At 41.4% G+C, this 17,341-nt stretch overlaps 1 protein-coding gene across 1 annotated transcript; it reads right to left on the bottom strand.

Annotated features, from left to right (window-relative positions):
• Positions 1-505: 505 nt before the first annotated feature.
• Lnp1 (leukemia NUP98 fusion partner 1) lies at positions 506-15,433 on the bottom strand. The gene is made up of 3 exons (XM_027413353.2): positions 15,220-15,433; positions 3,703-3,918; positions 506-655 (listed from the first exon to the last, which is right to left on the bottom strand). The coding sequence occupies exons 1-3, from the start codon at positions 15,379-15,381 to the stop codon at positions 506-508; spliced, it is 528 nt and encodes a 175-aa protein (XP_027269154.1). The 5' UTR covers positions 15,382-15,433.
• Between the last annotated feature and the right edge of the window lie 1,908 nt (positions 15,434-17,341).

Genomic DNA, 17,341 nt, shown 5'->3' with positions numbered 1-17,341 from the left:
TTAATTCTGACTTTCAGAGACCCCCAATACAAGGTGTCACCTCAGTGTAGTAAGGATTGTTTTAAATGATGTGTTAAGACATTCAGGCTAATACTTGGCATGCTAGTTATTAATTTTCATTAAGTAATGGCTTCTACCCAAGTATAATTACTTGGGACAAGAAGTACAGTTATAGATAACAATGGCTTTTGTTTAGGGTAATCTGAGAGTTGATATGGAAAAGGAATTGGCTCATTAGAAACGGCATTTTACAATTTCAGGAATCCTTTTATTCTATTCAAATACCCTTAATTTTCTTACTGTAGAAAGACATAAAAAGCAGTTTGCACACTCAAGATGTCAAAGTCATCTGGCATGTGACACAAGTCATCTTGAGAAGCAGTCATCCCAACTGCCCACTTCAGTCTCAATATCTGCAGACACCCTTTCCAGCTGCCATTCTGGAGGAAGAACTGGGTCTCAAAACAGCCAGTGACATCTGTCACTGAGATGTGGAAACAAAGCATTATTCAGGCCCCTTCTCAGTTAGCCGAGCCATGGGTGCATCTCCATGTGCGTCCTTCGTTGAGTTCCTTCTGTCCTCCAGTTTCTTGTGGGATCTCATTTCAGTCCCTGGGCAATGTCTTTCATCTCTCTCCTTCCTGCCCTTGGGTCCCTGGAAGAGCATTGGAAAAGTGTTAAATGCACCAGCAATTGACATTGTCCCACATTTGTCCCAACAACTAGACAGGAAGAAAGAAAGCTCTGATTTTGTAGCAGACTTCCACGGCTTACTTTCTAATAATAAGTTAACATCAACCCAATGTAATGTGTTGATGGTTTTAACCACAAAGCAAAAGAGTTTTTACTAAATTTTAGTGTAAGGGCTATGTGAAGAATGCAGTGTTTAGGAAGGACATCCAACCAAGTCAACATTCTCCAGTAGATCAGCTGGAACCATTTACAGTAAGGACTTCACTTTATTGAACACACTGTTGTTCTAGGATCAGCATTATATGGAGTCTACCTTCTCCTCACATATATGGAGTGAGACAAAGCATCAAAACATAAGCCTAAAGGGAAATGAAGAAGAGCTAGTGGTGAAATGATAACTCCAATAGGGCTACATGACAAGGAACTTTGGGGGAGAGTTCTTTCATTTCGATGCCCAGGTAGTGCCTTTCAGAGCAAAACAATGGCATTGATAGCTGCCTTAGGAGGTAAGGGCCTGTGGAACATATACTATGATGAGTGGCTGTCACATGCTGCCTCAGCCCTTCATGTACAACTTTACGGAGGTGTCTGGTTCAAGCAGCTGTCGTGTTGGTTCCTCTACAGAGTAAACAAATAAATCTGCTTTATTTCTCTCCAATATGGGTCTTTCCTGAAGGTCAGAAAGAGAAACAAATAATGGGGCTGAGATAAAAATTAAGAGAAAATTAAAAATTAGACAAGCTCTGGGAAAGTTCTGACAAAATTTTTCATTTGATCAATCACTAATATTCATGCAATCAGAATTTATATTTAGCAGTCATGGATGTCTCTATTCCTTACCAGAGAAATATAAAAAGAAAAGCTACAGTGATGTCTTCTTCTAGACTAGCTTTCCTCTTACTGATACTAGATTATCTGTAAGACACTCATCAATAATGATCTGACAGAGACTAGCTGCAAGCACAAGATCAAGCTGGCCAGTGAATGGAGGAGGGATTCATGAAATTCCACACCTAGATGAGGAGCTATTGACATTTGATGGTTGCTGGAGAAGGAAGAGTCAGCTTTCTTCAGAGATTTGGTCCTTAAGAAGCTGCTTGTGCTCCAGCAATAGATTATCACACACACACACACACACACACACACACACACACAGAGAGAGAGAGAGAGAGAGAGAGAGAGAGAGAGAGAGAGCAGCACTAAGTAGACTCATCAGTGGGTTGGGGTTTTTTTTGTTTGTTTGTTTTTTTAAGATGGAAAGAGAGCACAGAAAACTGGAAGGACAAAATGATTGGGGATAGAGGAGTTGGAGGTGAGAAAATAAGGTGGTAGATTTGATCAAAACATATTCCATGCATGTATGAAATTCTCAAACAATGAAAGTGTTTAAAATAATAAGCCTAAAGTGCAATTAGACTAATAGTGGCTGATGACGATCCAGCTTTCTGAGTATGTCATAGCCATCAAGCAAACCCTTCACTTGAATGGATTTTAGGGTGTATGCATCGTATCTCAGTAAAGAGGTTCGAAAAACCATCAGAACTATTTATTTCCCAATCATTTGAAAATCAGAACAATCCAATTTGAGTTTTAATGTCAAAATAAAAGAATTTAGATAGGCATGTTGGCATATGCCTGAAATTCCAGCACTCAGGAGGCTGAGGTAGGAGAATCAAGTTTTCAAGGCCAGTCTGGGCTATGTAGTAAGCTCCAGGACAGCAGGGCCATCACAGCAAGATCCTCTATCAAGAAAGGAGGGAAGGACAAGCAGAAGGAAGAGGAGCAGAGGATGAGAGGGGGGAAGGGAAGGATAGGAAAGGGGACAGAAGGAAAGGAATTAATTATAATCTAACATCATTGGTGAAGAGCAGGACACAGATGCAGTTTTGACCTCTTTTCATGCTCAGAGTTGTAGGGGAAGCTGTAGCCATGCCTACTTAGGGGCTGGCTACAGATGTGCCTAACCAAGCTTGCGAGGGCGTGGTCAGGGTGACGTAGAGCGATACTGCGTTTTCTCTTTCAGTCTCTCTTTTGTGCTTGCCTACAGACTGCTGCCACGCCAGCTGGCTAGGTCGCTCTGTAAGTAAGGCTTTTCCCTATTAAATACCCTTATATTTCTACCTGACTCTGTATTGGTAATTTCCCACCATACAGAGTTATAAAAATATTAAATATACTGGTTAGTACAATTTTGTTTTTAAACAAAAGGAAACACAGTCAACCTTCCCTAACCCTGAGTTCCACACTTGTGAATTCAACCAACAAATTATCAAAATTAATCAGGGAAAATTATCTGTACTGAAACTGTACAGTGCTTTTTCTTGTTTGTATTCCCTAAACAACACACTGTAACAAGAGCACCCATGGCTTGCACATTGTGTTAAACAGTAAAAGTAATCTAGGGATAGATTACATGGAAACTTGTGTGTGTTACCAGGAAATATAATGACATTTTTAAAAGAGCCTTGAGCATCCTCTGATTTTTGTTATCCTATGTCCTGGCATCTTTGCTAAAATCAATAGTTCTCTCTCTCTCTCTCTCTCTCTCTCTCTCTCTCTCTCTCTCTCTCTGTGTGTGTGTGTGTGTGTGTGTGTGTGTGTGTGTGTGAATCCTTTTCTTTCTCTCTACCCCCTCTTTGTGAATGTGTATAAATTTACTGGTAAATTCTACTGTTTAATATATATGCTTTAAATTTCACTGGCAAATGTCACTATTTAATGCAGCTACATTAAGACAACTATATGGATTATTAAGCTGGGAAATGTTTAAAAGAATATGCATTCTGAAGTTTTGATTTTGCACTGACATTTTACAATGTACTTGATTTTGAGCTGATAAGAAATAGATATTTAATATTAAGTTATCATAAAAAAACTCAATGATGTTTTCAATCCTCTTATCACAAGCTATGAATGAAGAAGTTAGACTTTGCTTCTTCAAAAACTGACAAGAGCTCTGGGTTTCCTTCCCTATGGCTCAAATAATGTCAGTCCAGTTCTGCTGCATACCGAAGAGGGAGAACATGGGTGCTGTTCAAAGGATTCTGAAAATTCCTGCATTTGGGGATGAGCTCCTCTTTGTGATCCCAGTGGCTCCTTGAATGACCCGTCCACTGAGCATTTTCTGTGATACCGCATGGGAAGATGGCTTCGGGATCCCTGGTCCTCATGAGAATGTCGTCTTGGGTGGCAGTCAGGCGATGAAATGCCGGGCAATGCAGGGAACTAGGAATATAGAAATTTCTTAAGTTTTCCTCAAAATGGGTATGTACAATACTAGCACAAAGACAGAACACATAAAATAACAACTAAAGAAATCACATTTTAGGAAAATTGTATCTTCTTTCTCAGTAAGAGCTTCTCCTGCCATAAGGCAGCAGAATTAGTGGTTAAAATATCATGCGGAGTATCTCCAGGCTACCATTATTGCTTGTTTTTCTACCAACAGGACAGTGGAGGTCTCCAGGCCATGAATGAAATTGTCAGAACATTCCTTTAAAAGTTTTAGTGACACTAACAAATGTTTTATAATGTAAAGATGAATATTTATGGCCTTTTAAAAAAGAAAATAATGGAGGAATTATAAGGAACAACTGATTTAACATATAAAATCACTACTATATATCAAAAGCTATATAAAATTAAGCTTATATGAAGACACATTATCAATGCCTAGCAAATATCCAGAGCAAATACAATCATATCATGAAGGCTTCTAGACAAGATCATATAATACAATGACATCAATGTTGAGGTCACAATTTAAAAATAAACGAAGGGCAGAGTTCAGAGAAGCCAAATTTCCTGAAAGAACTACGACACTCCGTTTTTTTCATACTCCAGTGTAAACTTTGTACTGGAGACATTTATCTCCATGTTGCCAAATTCTTCACAGTGTTTTGTCTATCTCAGTCACTGAGTCATATTCAACTTAGTTTTCCCATGGAGTCCTTCTGGAAACATGCTTCTTTCTCCCTTCCATCACTGTACATCTTCAACTTTCTTAGATCTGTCTGTCATAGCAGCTCAGACATTTTGGTCACTTATCCCTTCAGCTCGTGTGTGTGTGTGTGTGTGTGTGTGTGTGTGTGTGTGTTGGAGGCTCTAGATTAGTCCCTTCCTTTTCTTTCTCTTTTCATTCTACACTATCTCCCTACACCTGTCTAGATCTCAATTTCTAACTATAATCCTAATTTATATAAGTAATGCTGACCTCTCTCCTGAGCTGCTTATTCAATGTCTGGTGGTGTTCCATAGACTTTCAAACTGACATATATATCTGAGATGTTGAAGGCCATTGTTTTGGTCCAGGCATCCGAATTGGCTTCCAACAGATCAGGCTAAAATGAAAATAGAGTCACCCATGCTAAATCTCCAAGTCATTGAAATAAGAACTCGGAAGAAATGAGACAGTTGAATTTCTCAAGCAGGCTAGTTTTGATGGGCATGCTAATGAAGTCACCCCTGGTTTGAACTTTATGCAAAGATTGAGACCTAAAGTATCTTCACATTAACCAATAAATCATTTTCCTGCCGTCACCCTATCCAGTCTTTTAAGAAAAGAAACTTGGAAACAATTGATCTGATTTTTCCCTTTGTTTCTGCCGTATTTGTTTATTCTGGGTCTTTATAACTAATCTCAGTCTATCAGAACATGGGTTACATTCTGTAGAATGCAGATGACAGCACAATGATGGATCCACTAGCAACGTCTTCTCAATAGATACATCAATTTGAATGATATTCATTCACCAAACTTCAGGAGATGAGGGAGCCAGGAGAGAGTATATTGGCACCTGATTTTCAGAAGGTAAGAGGGAAAGACATGTTGAAGAAGACAAGAAGAGTTGCCTCTATCCTTCCTCTTCCAACTCTAAGCAATGTACAGCATTGGAAGGGAGAGGGACTAAATCAAGCCCTTAGACTTGAAAACCAGCATCAGGCCCCTGCCATGAAATCCAGTGCCAGGAGCTCCACAGCCCCAGGACAGTGCACACTACAGGTGAAACCTGTAGAACCATGTTAGACAAACACCAAGGAACACCCCCCCTTAACTATGAGCAGCAGCAGAAGAAAAAGGCAACACACTGTGGAACAGGATAAAATTATGACAAAGCTTTGCATTGTAGTTCAGGGCCAGGGCATGTTACAGTGAAACTCACATCAAATGGAAACCAAGGTTCCAGATTTAAGCCCAGTCTTATAGAGTAAAGCTGTAGGCATCCCCTAGCATCTGGTGAAGATGGGTACACAGACAGACAGATCTATGTTTCATCTTATATTCTTACCAGGTGTGGAGTAGGCAAGTCTACCCACCTATATCGAGACTTCCCATCTTTGTGGCTGTAGGAGCCAGACTAAAGTTACCCACTTTAGCATCAGTCTAGAAAACCAAGGGACTGTATTTACAAAACTACCTACAATGTCTGACAGCACAACAGGGAGCAAGAATAGAAGTCAGGGACGGACTAGTGGTACAGTGCCACAGTCAGAACCTGCAACAGTCCCAAAGCCAGAGAGATGCATACCACCCAGTCACCACTACGCTGTGCAAACAATCTTTGCACACCATAAATATGTGTTGCTCTCATTGTTAATAAAAAACTGATTGGCTGATGGTTAGGCAAGATTTGGGGGCTGAAAGAATGCTGGGAAGAATGAGGGTGGAGTCAGAGGAGTCATCAGCCAGATGGAAAGGAAGCAGGATATTCAGGAGAGGTAAAAGCACAAGCCTTGGGGTAGCACATAAATGAATAGAAATGGATTAATTTAAGTTGTAAGAGCTAGTTAGGAATAAGCCTGAGCTATCAACCAAGCATTTATAATTAATAAGAAGTCTCTGAGTAGTTGTTTGGGAAGCAGCCAGCAGAACAGAGCTGATCTAGGTCCCAACAAAAAACTCACCTACAGGGAAGATGGAAGGGGAATGGGGGAAAAATGTGTATAGCTCAATTTAAAAATGGCCATAAAAATAAAAAAAAACACAATGACAGCTTATGCTGGAGAAGATGTGAAGAAAGAGGAACACTCCTCCATTGCTGGTGGGAGTGCAAACTTGTGCAGCTGCTATGGAAATCAGTATGGCAGTTTCTCAGAAAATTAGGGATCAATCTACCTTAAGACCCTGCAGTACCACTCTTGGGCATATACCAGAGGAGGCACATTCACACCACAAGAATATTTGCTCAACTATATTCATAACAACCTTATTCATAATAGCCAGATATTAGAAATAACTTAGATACCCCTCAACTGAAGAATGGATAAAGAAAATGTGGTACACTTGCACAATGGAGTACTACTCGGCAGTAAGAAACAATGACATCCTAAAATTTGCCGGCAAATGGACATAACTAGAAAAAAAAAAAAACATCCTGGGTGAGGTAACCCAAAACCAGAAAGACAAATATAGTATGTATTCACTCAAGTGGATACCAGTTGTAAAGCAAAAGATACCCAGCCTACAGTCCACAACCCCAGAGAAGCTAGAACCCTCTTCTAGAAACAGATGGAAGCAGATGCAGAAATCCACAACTAACCACTGGACCAAGCTCCTGGAGAACAATCTAAGTGAGGGGGGAGCAATAGTATGAACAAAGGACTCAAGACCATGTTGGGGAAATCCACAGAATTAGCTGACCTGAGCTAATGAGAGATCACTGACTCTGGTCTGACAAATGGGGAACCTACATAAGACCAAAGTAGACTCCCTTAATATAGGTGACAGGGTGTAGCTAGGACAATATATGAGGCCACTGGCACTGGGTCCAAGATCTAACTCTAATGCACAAATGAACTTAGTGGAGCCCATTTTATATGGAGAGATACTTTGCTCAGCCTAGACACAGGGGTGGGAGTGTGGAGGTGTCCTGGTCCTGCCTCAAGATGGGACAGATTTAGTAGACTTCCTAGGGGAGACCTTACCCTCTCCAAGGAGCAAATGGGAAGTGGAGAGGGGAGTGGGGGGGGGGTAGGAAGAGAGGAAGGAGGGGTAACTGGGATTGAAATGTAAAAAACAAATTAATAAAAAATGTTAAAAACACCTCTGTCTGCATCACTATGTGTAGCTGGTTATAACAGTCTGGAAGTGATGAGTCTACCTCAACAACTGGCAGTGTATAGCAGTGTGACCCTTTGTCTTGCATGGGTGCTGCATTCTCTCCATAGGCTTTGAGCTTGGGCTGAGGGTGTGAGCCAACATTGTAGTATCGGTGATCACATAACTGCTTATTGCAGCTTCTCCAAAAGTCCAAACAGTGTAACACGTAGAGAATATTTTCCACTTGGGGAATGTGAAGGAAGATGAGCGCCTGAGACTAGAAGCTGGTCCTTCCACAGTAAGGTTTCCAGGAACTGGGCAGACTCCACAGTCTAACTACAGACCAGAGACTATGAACAAGCCCTCTGATCTGCTTCAGCCAAGGAGGAAGCCGTGGGAGCACAGCACCTTTTTTAGATACCACTTGATTTCTGTTACACAGCATATTAGTTTGGACTAAAACTGAGCTTGGATTTCCCCCTAGTGTTGAAATACACACTAACAGTGAGGCTTTTTAACAATTTACTAGTGCCATCTAGTGATAAAACGGCAGAAGTAACTTTAGGTTTGGGAAAAGAAGGAGGAACACACAAAACCATACAAATAGGAATACTCCCTGAGCCAAGACACACAGGGGTGGGCCTAGGCCCTATCCCAAAGGATACAAAAGACTCTGATGACACCCTATGGAAGGCCTCACCATCCAGGGGGAGCAGAAAAGATATGTGACAGATAAGGTTTTAGTTGGTGGGGGGTAGGGGAGGACCGGTGGGAGAAGGGAACTGGGATTGTCATGTAAAATAATCCTGTTTCTAATTCAAATAAAAAAAAAGTTGGAAAAAACTGTACAACAACAACAAACTATACAACAAAAATAGAGGTACAAATAAATGCCTAACCCTTCAATGTGCAGACAGCATTGCATATCAGTAAGAACTGCCAGAAATCCATGATCTCACCTTAGCAGGCGACAGAAATCTACTACATTAGTCTAGGTAGTAACCCCTAGTGGAATCCTTAAAGGAGCTGTTTCAGTAAACCCAATGAACTTCCAGAGAGACACGGAGAACTGATTTGATACACTAGTAAAGAAATTTCACAGAAACGTGAAGGCAATTTTTAAGGATAAAACTAAAACCTTTGGGAGTGAATATAACATTAAGCAAATCTTAAAACTCAGTAAGAGGCACCAAGAGCAGAATAGACCCAAGAATACAGGAGGTGAAGACAAGCTACTTGGAAATACAGAAAAGTTATAAGAAGGAAGAATGAGGGGAGCGTGGGATCTGCTGGGTAACACGAGCAGAGAAAATATTCACCTTGCCAGGGCTCAGGGGAACTTGTGAATATCAAATCGAAAACTTTCCAGTTATTAGACACCCGGGTCAAAAGTCGTAGTCAGACTCAACTCAAACAAGTGTACTGTAACTTATAGTCAGTTCCCCCGAAAAACACCACAAATGTCCTGTAACTTGTAATCAGTTCCCCCAGCATACACACATGTCCTGTAACCTAGTCAGTCCCCACAAACACACCACAGGAGTTAAAGGGAATTTTTCAAAGGTTAGAGATTAAACAGAAGACTCCAAAGTTAGAACAAATAAAGAAACTAATAACAGGTAGTGAGGAGTAGTCAATGCATGGGACGCCTTATTTCTCAACAGAAAGGGTATAGAGCAGGAAAGAGTGACATGAGGTTTTCATGGGACTGCAGAGAAATCAAACCTGACAACCAAAAATATTGTGCCTGGCACAGCTTCTTTAGAAATTCTGGACAGGTAGAGACATTCCTGGACGAATGAGACCAGGGTATGTACATTTTCCTGAACATCTCAAAGCAAAAACAAACAAACAAAAACCATGAAGAGGTTTTCCTAAATGTTTAAAAAAAAAACAAAAAGGGGAGAGGAGTTCCCTAAGCCGAGAGAAACACACTCATGAGAAAGAAGAAAGCACTAGATGACATAAAACTCACTGGTAAGATTCATAATTCAGACCAATTCAGAGTGGTCTAACCCTCTAAAGCATGGTGTGAACCCCATGCATGGGTTTGGTGTGAAGACTAAGGAAGAAGGCAACTAGAATAGTAAGAGCATTGATATGCTACTAAGTAGACAGCACCCAGACATGTAAAAAGGGGCATCGCAAGTGAAATTGTAAAGAATTGGAATGAATATGCAGGGGTCTCCTATTACATATAAAATATATTTATTTACCTGTTTCTTATCTTTACAATGATGGCAATGGTTATCATTTCATGATTATAACTAACGGTTTTTATTTTATGAGTTGGATTTTATTTTATGAGTTGGATTTTTTTGTATGTAGGTGGATAACTTAAACTAATCCAATTCTATTCTGAATTCTAGAACCTAAAAATGAAACCAAATAAAATATTCACATTATTTTTGTTTTTGAAGATGTCCTATCATAATTCATCCCCAGTTCAGCTCGGGGGATGGCAGTCCCATTGACATGGTTTCAGGACACAGTCTGAGGAGTCATCCTCAACATTCAGATGTGCAGTCAGCAGATTCCCCTTCTCAAGGGTCTCTCAAGACCAATCATTTCTTTAGTCCAAGCCATCATCATCATTTTTATTAGATTAGTATTGTTCGCCTAATGCGCACTCCTGGGAGTTTACAACTTGTATCGACTCCCACTTCCTTTGCTTTCCCTTTCCCAAACCAAAACAACAACTCTGATCTGTTATCTTTTCATTTTGCAGCACCTCAGCTGAGCGGCCTGGCCGCTGTGGTCTTTATGAGTTCTCCAGCTCTCCTCTCTTGGACAGGACAGTGCTATGGGAGGAGTCCTCTCTACAGCCGTCTCATCCACTACCATCACTCTTCACTTGCCTAAGGGCTGTGAAAATCACTGATAAAAGCAGAGTGTGATAGCTCACAACTTTAAACCCAGCACTCAGGAGGCACAGGCATGGGGATCTCTGTGAGTTCTAAGCCAGCAGAGTAACAGAGTAGGCCCTAACTCGATAAAATAAGATAAAGAACCACTCACACCAAACCCAGACAAAATTCAGCAAGCAAGGCAGGGGAGAGATGCTTTCATACCCTCCCTGCCTAACAATTTACCTTGGGACTTTCCCCACAAAACAGCCAAATGTACAAAACCCACAAGAAAGTCCTGTATATTGTAAGAGTAAGGTAAACTGGAGAGGATGGAGTTAACTCCATCCTCGGAAAAAGCCACCTTGAGAAATTCCCTTCGTGGCAATAGGCTGATTCAGCTCCAGCCAAGGAGCCATAAACAGTTCCAAGGAGCACCTAAACTATGCCCACCCCGGGTCAAAGTACCCCATCCAGGTGGTCAGACAATGACTATTTTTGGTAAATAGCATCTTCTCATCATACTGTTGTTGTGGGCAACCGTTAGAAACAATTTTGAAATTCCCCTAGCCCCCACATCAATGAATCCAAAGGTTACCTACTGTTACCCAATCCTGAACAGCCAAGGCACGTACAACCCTACTTGTGGTTTTTCCCTTAAAAAACCCTTTGCAATTGAGGCCAGGTGCGATTTTCCTGCAGCTGCTGTGCCAGTTTGCTGGACAGATTCCCTGCCAAGGCTTGTAACTTAACATTAAACCTTGTGCATTTGCATCAGTGAGTCGGCTCCTTGGTGGTCTTTTGGGGGTTTCACGAACTTGGCATAACATATATAAAGGATGACTTACATACTTCTTACACAAATCCGTACTTGTGTAAAAGAGTTCATATTTTTTCCCAATTCTAACGACTCTAATGAGACTCTTTCCAACAATGGCACCTCCACCAACTCAGAATGTGACAGTATTTAGCAGTAGGGCCTTTACAGAAGCAATTTAGTTAAGGGGGACTCTAGAAGGATCTGACTTCACTGGTGTCTTGTGAAAGGAAGAAACGTGGGTGCACAGGAAGACAGGGACTTGCTCACTATAGAGAAGTCACAGAAGATCCAGTAAAGAAGGTACCACTTCAACCAAAGCAGAGACACCCTAAGATCCAGAACCCCAAGAAAATGAATTTCTGATGTCTTCACCACCCAGGCTACAAGACTAACAAGCAACTCACCTATCTGGAATCTTACTCTCACTCATCACAATGGTTAGAATTTTAACTCTGCTGAGATCCCTGGGGTAGGTCTATTAGTCTATTTGCTGTGGGTCAGACACAGTACTTGGTGCCGTGGAAAAGGTGGAGAGTAGATAGGCTCAGTAGCCACCTCTTCCACTCAGGGTTTAAGAGACAGGCATTGCATGAACAGGACATATGTCATGCATTTTTGGGTAAGCTTGCCCAACCTTTTGAACTTGCAATACAACACCATCTTCAAAGTCCATGCTTGGGTTCTCATGATGAAGGTACCAAAACAAACAAACAAACAAAAAACAAAAAAAAACAAAAAAAGGAAAATAAATACCTCAATATTTTAAGTACCTCCTTATTAATTATCTTCATTAAAACAGAACACAAAAACTGAAGACCAGTATTGTCCAGAACTAGACAGTAAGGCCCTATTGCTGAGGTCACCACATACTTGAGATACAGAATATGAAGCCATCAAGCTGGTACTCACCTGCAAGCTATACCCTACTGGCTAATTTTCACAGTGCTGGAAGGCATGCTATTGAAGAAGAAAAATAATCATTAATCTTATCCAAATGTTTCCCCCTGTGAGCTGTAGTAACAACTGACCTGACAAGACATGTCCACTGGTGCAATAGTGGGATGAATGTCACAGGGTAATCAGTCACTCTCTGATTGGATTTAAGACACCCTACCAAGATGAAACCCATACCTGGCACCATTATTGGGACAGGAACCAACTGCTAGGCTGACCACAGACCCTAGGAGAGAACCTACAACTATTAATCATTAACCCCTATTATTATACCCATAGATTAATGCATCCTGATTCTTCATCAGAGAAGCTTCTGATTGCAGTTGAGGACAATCAACACAGAGACCCACCATTGCCTACAGTAGATATCGGAAGATAACTGACTTCAGAATGTCCTGCCCTAAATAGAAAATATATACCGCACCTCCCCCTTCAAAAGCTCAAGGGTCCCTGTGAAAGAGGGGATAGAAATAATTTCAGAGCTTGAGGTGGTGGATGACTTCAAGGAAACTGTCTTCTGGTCACAGTAGAGAAACCGACATATGAACTCAGTGGTTATGACAACATGAAGAAACCTGTGAAAGCTCAAGATAAGCTGAATCCCAGCATAAAGGGTGACAGGGGAGAGGGCAGCGTGACATTCTTCCTCCCCGAGCCAAGTAGCCATCGGCAAGCCTTAGCTGCTGGAGGAGGGAAGGTTCGTTTTCTCTTATAGAGCCGCCTCTGATAGGTTGGTCAAGCTGGCAGTGGAAGGCCACACATCCAAGAACATTTGAGCAGCACAGATTGCAGATCGGTCTTGATGGGGGAAAGAGGCACAAAGTGGGGTAGGAGGGGAAGTGTGGGTGGGTGTGGGAGGAGTTACAGGAAAGAAGGCAAAAGGGGTCAAAACATACTGTGTGAAATTCTCTGCGAACTAACTTTAGAAGAAAATCGGCAACAATGTTCCAAAATAAGAAGAATTCTAGCATATTTGGATAACAAAGCACAGACTGGCTTACATGTTGCAGCATTATATATTTAAAGAAAGGGGAATCATGAGCAAATTGAGAACATGGGAAGAGGGGGGAGGAAGCTACGAGAGTGAGAAGGGAAGAAAAGGAAGGATGCAGAGGTCATGAGGAAGCAGAAATTTTGAGTCAGGTGTAGATTAGAAGAAAGGACATATGATAGGTAGGGTTTTAGTTGGGGGGAGTAGTAGGGGAGGAAGGGAGGGAGAAGGGAACTGGAATAGTCATGTAATTAATCTTGTTTGTAATTCAAATATATAAAAAAATAAAAAAAAAGAAAGGGGAATCAACATGCTTCTTTTTCTGAAACTCCGGCCATTTAGACTTTCTGTCCTCCGACATGGCTCTGTTCCCACAGCCTCTTCTCTGTCTTTCTGTTAAAGTACATACAGGCATATTAATCTGCTAATTACAAAACAGATTATTTGCTTAGAGACTCTAGCCAGGCTAAATTAAGGAAATGGTCAAATTAGACATAAGCAGAATACACTATATGTATATCATTGAGAAATGCTGTTGACAATAAATCTGTGGTCTCCCCACCATCACCACCACCGCCCCTGTCAAAAAAAAAAAAAAAAAAAAAAAAAAAACAGCAAAGCTAAACACGAATTTTCTAAACAAAATGGATTATATGTGTTTAAAAGTAAAATAAACTCAAGTTTATTCGGGAAGCTATACTTTGTAAAGCAGATTGTTTTTATTTCCACACTCCCTGTGACCCTAGGAGGCCGCGGCAACAAATAGTAAATCACAAATTCTCTCTCATTATCTGTGCCTGGTTCCGGTACCTGGAAGCTGCAAACTAACTGTACTCCTGGTTCTCATTTCTTTGTGCTGAATGCGTGAGAGCACACCAAGCAGGCATATCTGTTAAAACGGAGACGGAAAGTTGGAGCTGAGTCTCACAGACAACATCCAGTCCCGCTTTTCCTTCACCTAAGGACACGGATGTGAGGAAGTGCTCCCACAGACCTTTGCCGTTGACCATTCTTGTTGGACATGCTCGGGTCTCAGAGAAGTCTCATCCCTCCAGCTGTTGACCAATCAATGGTAACCAAAGTAATTTCCTTGCACACTTTACCTTAGTCATTGTGTATCTGGGACCCTGGAGCTGACCTTAAATAGGTTTACCCACGAGCTTACTTTGTCCTGGATTTTGGTAAGCTATCTCTACCAGCTGGAACTCTAAGTGACTTGTGAAAAAGAAATGGCATTATTATTGCGCTGTACCTGTGAAGTAAATGCCTATGTGGAGCCTCGTATCACAGCAGCTGAAGAAAGGAATGTGCTGGCCATCTGCCAAAGAGTCCTAACCTGGCTCAGCCTGCCTACCCGCTCCTGGGAGCTTCCCTCTGGCATTGTGCCCTGTGCCTCTGGCTGCTGTGGGAAGGGAGCGAGGGCTGTTCCTTCTCTAATCATAAAAGCAATGGCAGCCAAAAGAAAAGGTGTGATTTGCTATGTGGAATCTCCGGTCCCTTAAAGACCGTCATATACATGAACTAATTTCACTATTTCAAAACTGGAAGCCACACATTGGCCCACAACACCTACACAGGACAACTACAAATTCCTCTCTTTGGGCCTATATACTGTCACTCAGTGGTATGATTTCTGATTTATCAGGGACATTAACAGTTCACGATATCTTAGGCTACTGAAAATGAAGAAACTATTACTTAAACCTTACAAAACCAGTCCTCTTAAAGGGCAACTCAAACACATACAAAGAATTTTTTTATAAGAATGGACAAAGGTTTGGAAATATTAATTTGAGCCAAAGAACTGAAATATTTCCTAAGAGAACCCCCCCCCCTTCCTGCCACTCTGGCTCCCCCTGACTTTCTGGTAACTCACTGGGCAGGGCAGGGAAGCCTTCCTGTAGCTGGCTTCATGTGGTCGGTGATGGTCCCGGAGTCCTCGCTCGTCCTTGTCTCTCCAGCTGTGACCCCAAAAGCTGCTCATCCATTTGGCAAAAGACACATCATCATCATCATCATCATCATCTCTGTGCTCCATGGAAATGTGACTCAAAATATTAAAGGCCTGCCCCCAAAACTGACAGAAATACAGCCCAAGATCTGCTGAATCCTACCCAGAGCACTAAATGAAACCGGTGTTTGAAATGGTCTCTGATAATGGCATCCTTAGAAAAGAAAAATTTACCAAACAACCACTTCATCATCAGGCAGCCTGGAGCAATGTCTATTTATAAACTGTGCAGCCCACACTCCCCTCCCCCTTGTCTCTTTAAATTGAGAGGCTGTTTAATCCTCCTGTTTCCAGGGCTTTGCCTCCCAGCCTAAGGGCAGGCAGCACAGTCCACTGCCTGGTTTTCTCGGAGCCTCTCTGCCAAAGAAAGGCATGTGGTGGCATCTCCTGCTGTCAATGGTGATGAAGCGTGACCCTCACAATATGCTTGTCAGCTCCAGGCTGGCTCGAAAATAGGGCCACATCCAAAAGACAGACAACTGCAGTTAGCAAGGTAGTGAGCTGCTGGCATGTCATAGCGAAAGCTAGATGCTTTTCTAATAAATAAAAAACGATATAGAAAAAAATCTGTCTCCCGGACAAGTTGGATAGCTTCTTTATTTGTTATCTGTACATACATAGATGTAAGTGACATGTATGTAAAATATACAAATTTTAAGTGTGCAGCTTAATAAATTTTATGTATGTGTACTTCTGTGCCACCAGCTACTGTAACTAGTTAATCACAGAACATTTTCAGGATCCAAGAATGCTCCCGCTAACCCTCCCAATCCACATTTTCTTGAAAAGGTTACTACATCTGGTGTCAGTCGTAAAACTTATATAAATTAGCAGGGTGGTGGTGGCGCACACCTTTAATCCCAGTGCTCAGGAGGCAGAGGCAGGTGGATCTCTGTGAGTTCAAAGCCAGCCTGGTCTACAGAGCGAGTGCCAGAACAGGCTCCAAAGCTACACAGAGACACCCTGTCTCGAAAAAAACAAAACAAAACAAACAAACAAACAAAAAAGCAAAAAACCTTGTATAAATTTATAGCTCCTGAGTCTCGCTGTTCTTCCTGAAATTAAAAAGCCACATTTCTAGACCTCATACTTTACAGTATCTATGAAGACAAGTATTTTTAAAAATGTGATTTTCATTATAACAATCTGTAATTGAGAACTTTGTATCATACTTTGTAGATGAAAAATTGAGATTCAAATTGTTAATCATTTGTCCAAATTTGAAGGACTGGGAAGCACCATGGCCAGGTTTAAACCTTGAGCCTTTTTATCATCCTGCTGGTATTCTAAGAGATTTGAGGAAATATTGCAGTCTCAAAGAGAGGGATTCCTAATTAGTTGCCATATGGAAACTCTTCCTGGAGCTGGAAAAGAAGATGGGGTTGAAAACTATGCCAATATTCCTAGAGTTTTGTTTGTAAAATGTGACTCTGGGTGGATCTGTCTTTGATTCTTCTGAAGTGTTATATAGCTACTACCTGCAAATGAAATGTTGCCCTCTAGAAGATGAGAGAGGCTCCTACATCTTAGGAAGTAAACAAACTTGCAAGGTTCAGGAAACACATGAAATTTACAAGGCTCAGAAAGGACATGGAAGTTACAAAACTCAGGAAACACATGGAACTTAAAAGGTTCAGTTAACCCCTGGAAGTCACAAGATTTTCAAAGTCCTTGCAGAAGGTGATAAGGCAGTAAATTACAAATACTAGGAAAACAGTTTCTGACTGGCAAGCTGCCTGTTGTACAGGGAGCTCCATGGATGAAGCTTTCATGACTCCTCCTCCATGCTGGGCTGGGTTTTCATTGTTCTGTTGATGCTGTCTTTGAATCCCACATACTTCTATTAGTACCCTCTCACTTGTTCTCCTATATGTGACTCTGATAAACTCACTGTTTCCCTAAGCTATACATACTATCATTTCTTTGGACTTACATCAATGTAGTATCTGGGATGAATAGATGTTTACATTTCTTCAGCTAAAGTCAA

The sequence above is a fragment of the Cricetulus griseus genome, chromosome 4 (genome assembly GCF_003668045.3).
Source record: "Cricetulus griseus strain 17A/GY chromosome 4, alternate assembly CriGri-PICRH-1.0, whole genome shotgun sequence".
Taxonomy (NCBI): Eukaryota; Metazoa; Chordata; class Mammalia; order Rodentia; family Cricetidae; genus Cricetulus; species Cricetulus griseus.
Note: the sequence above shows the minus strand (reverse complement) of the source record. Positions and strands in the feature narration are given on the sequence as shown.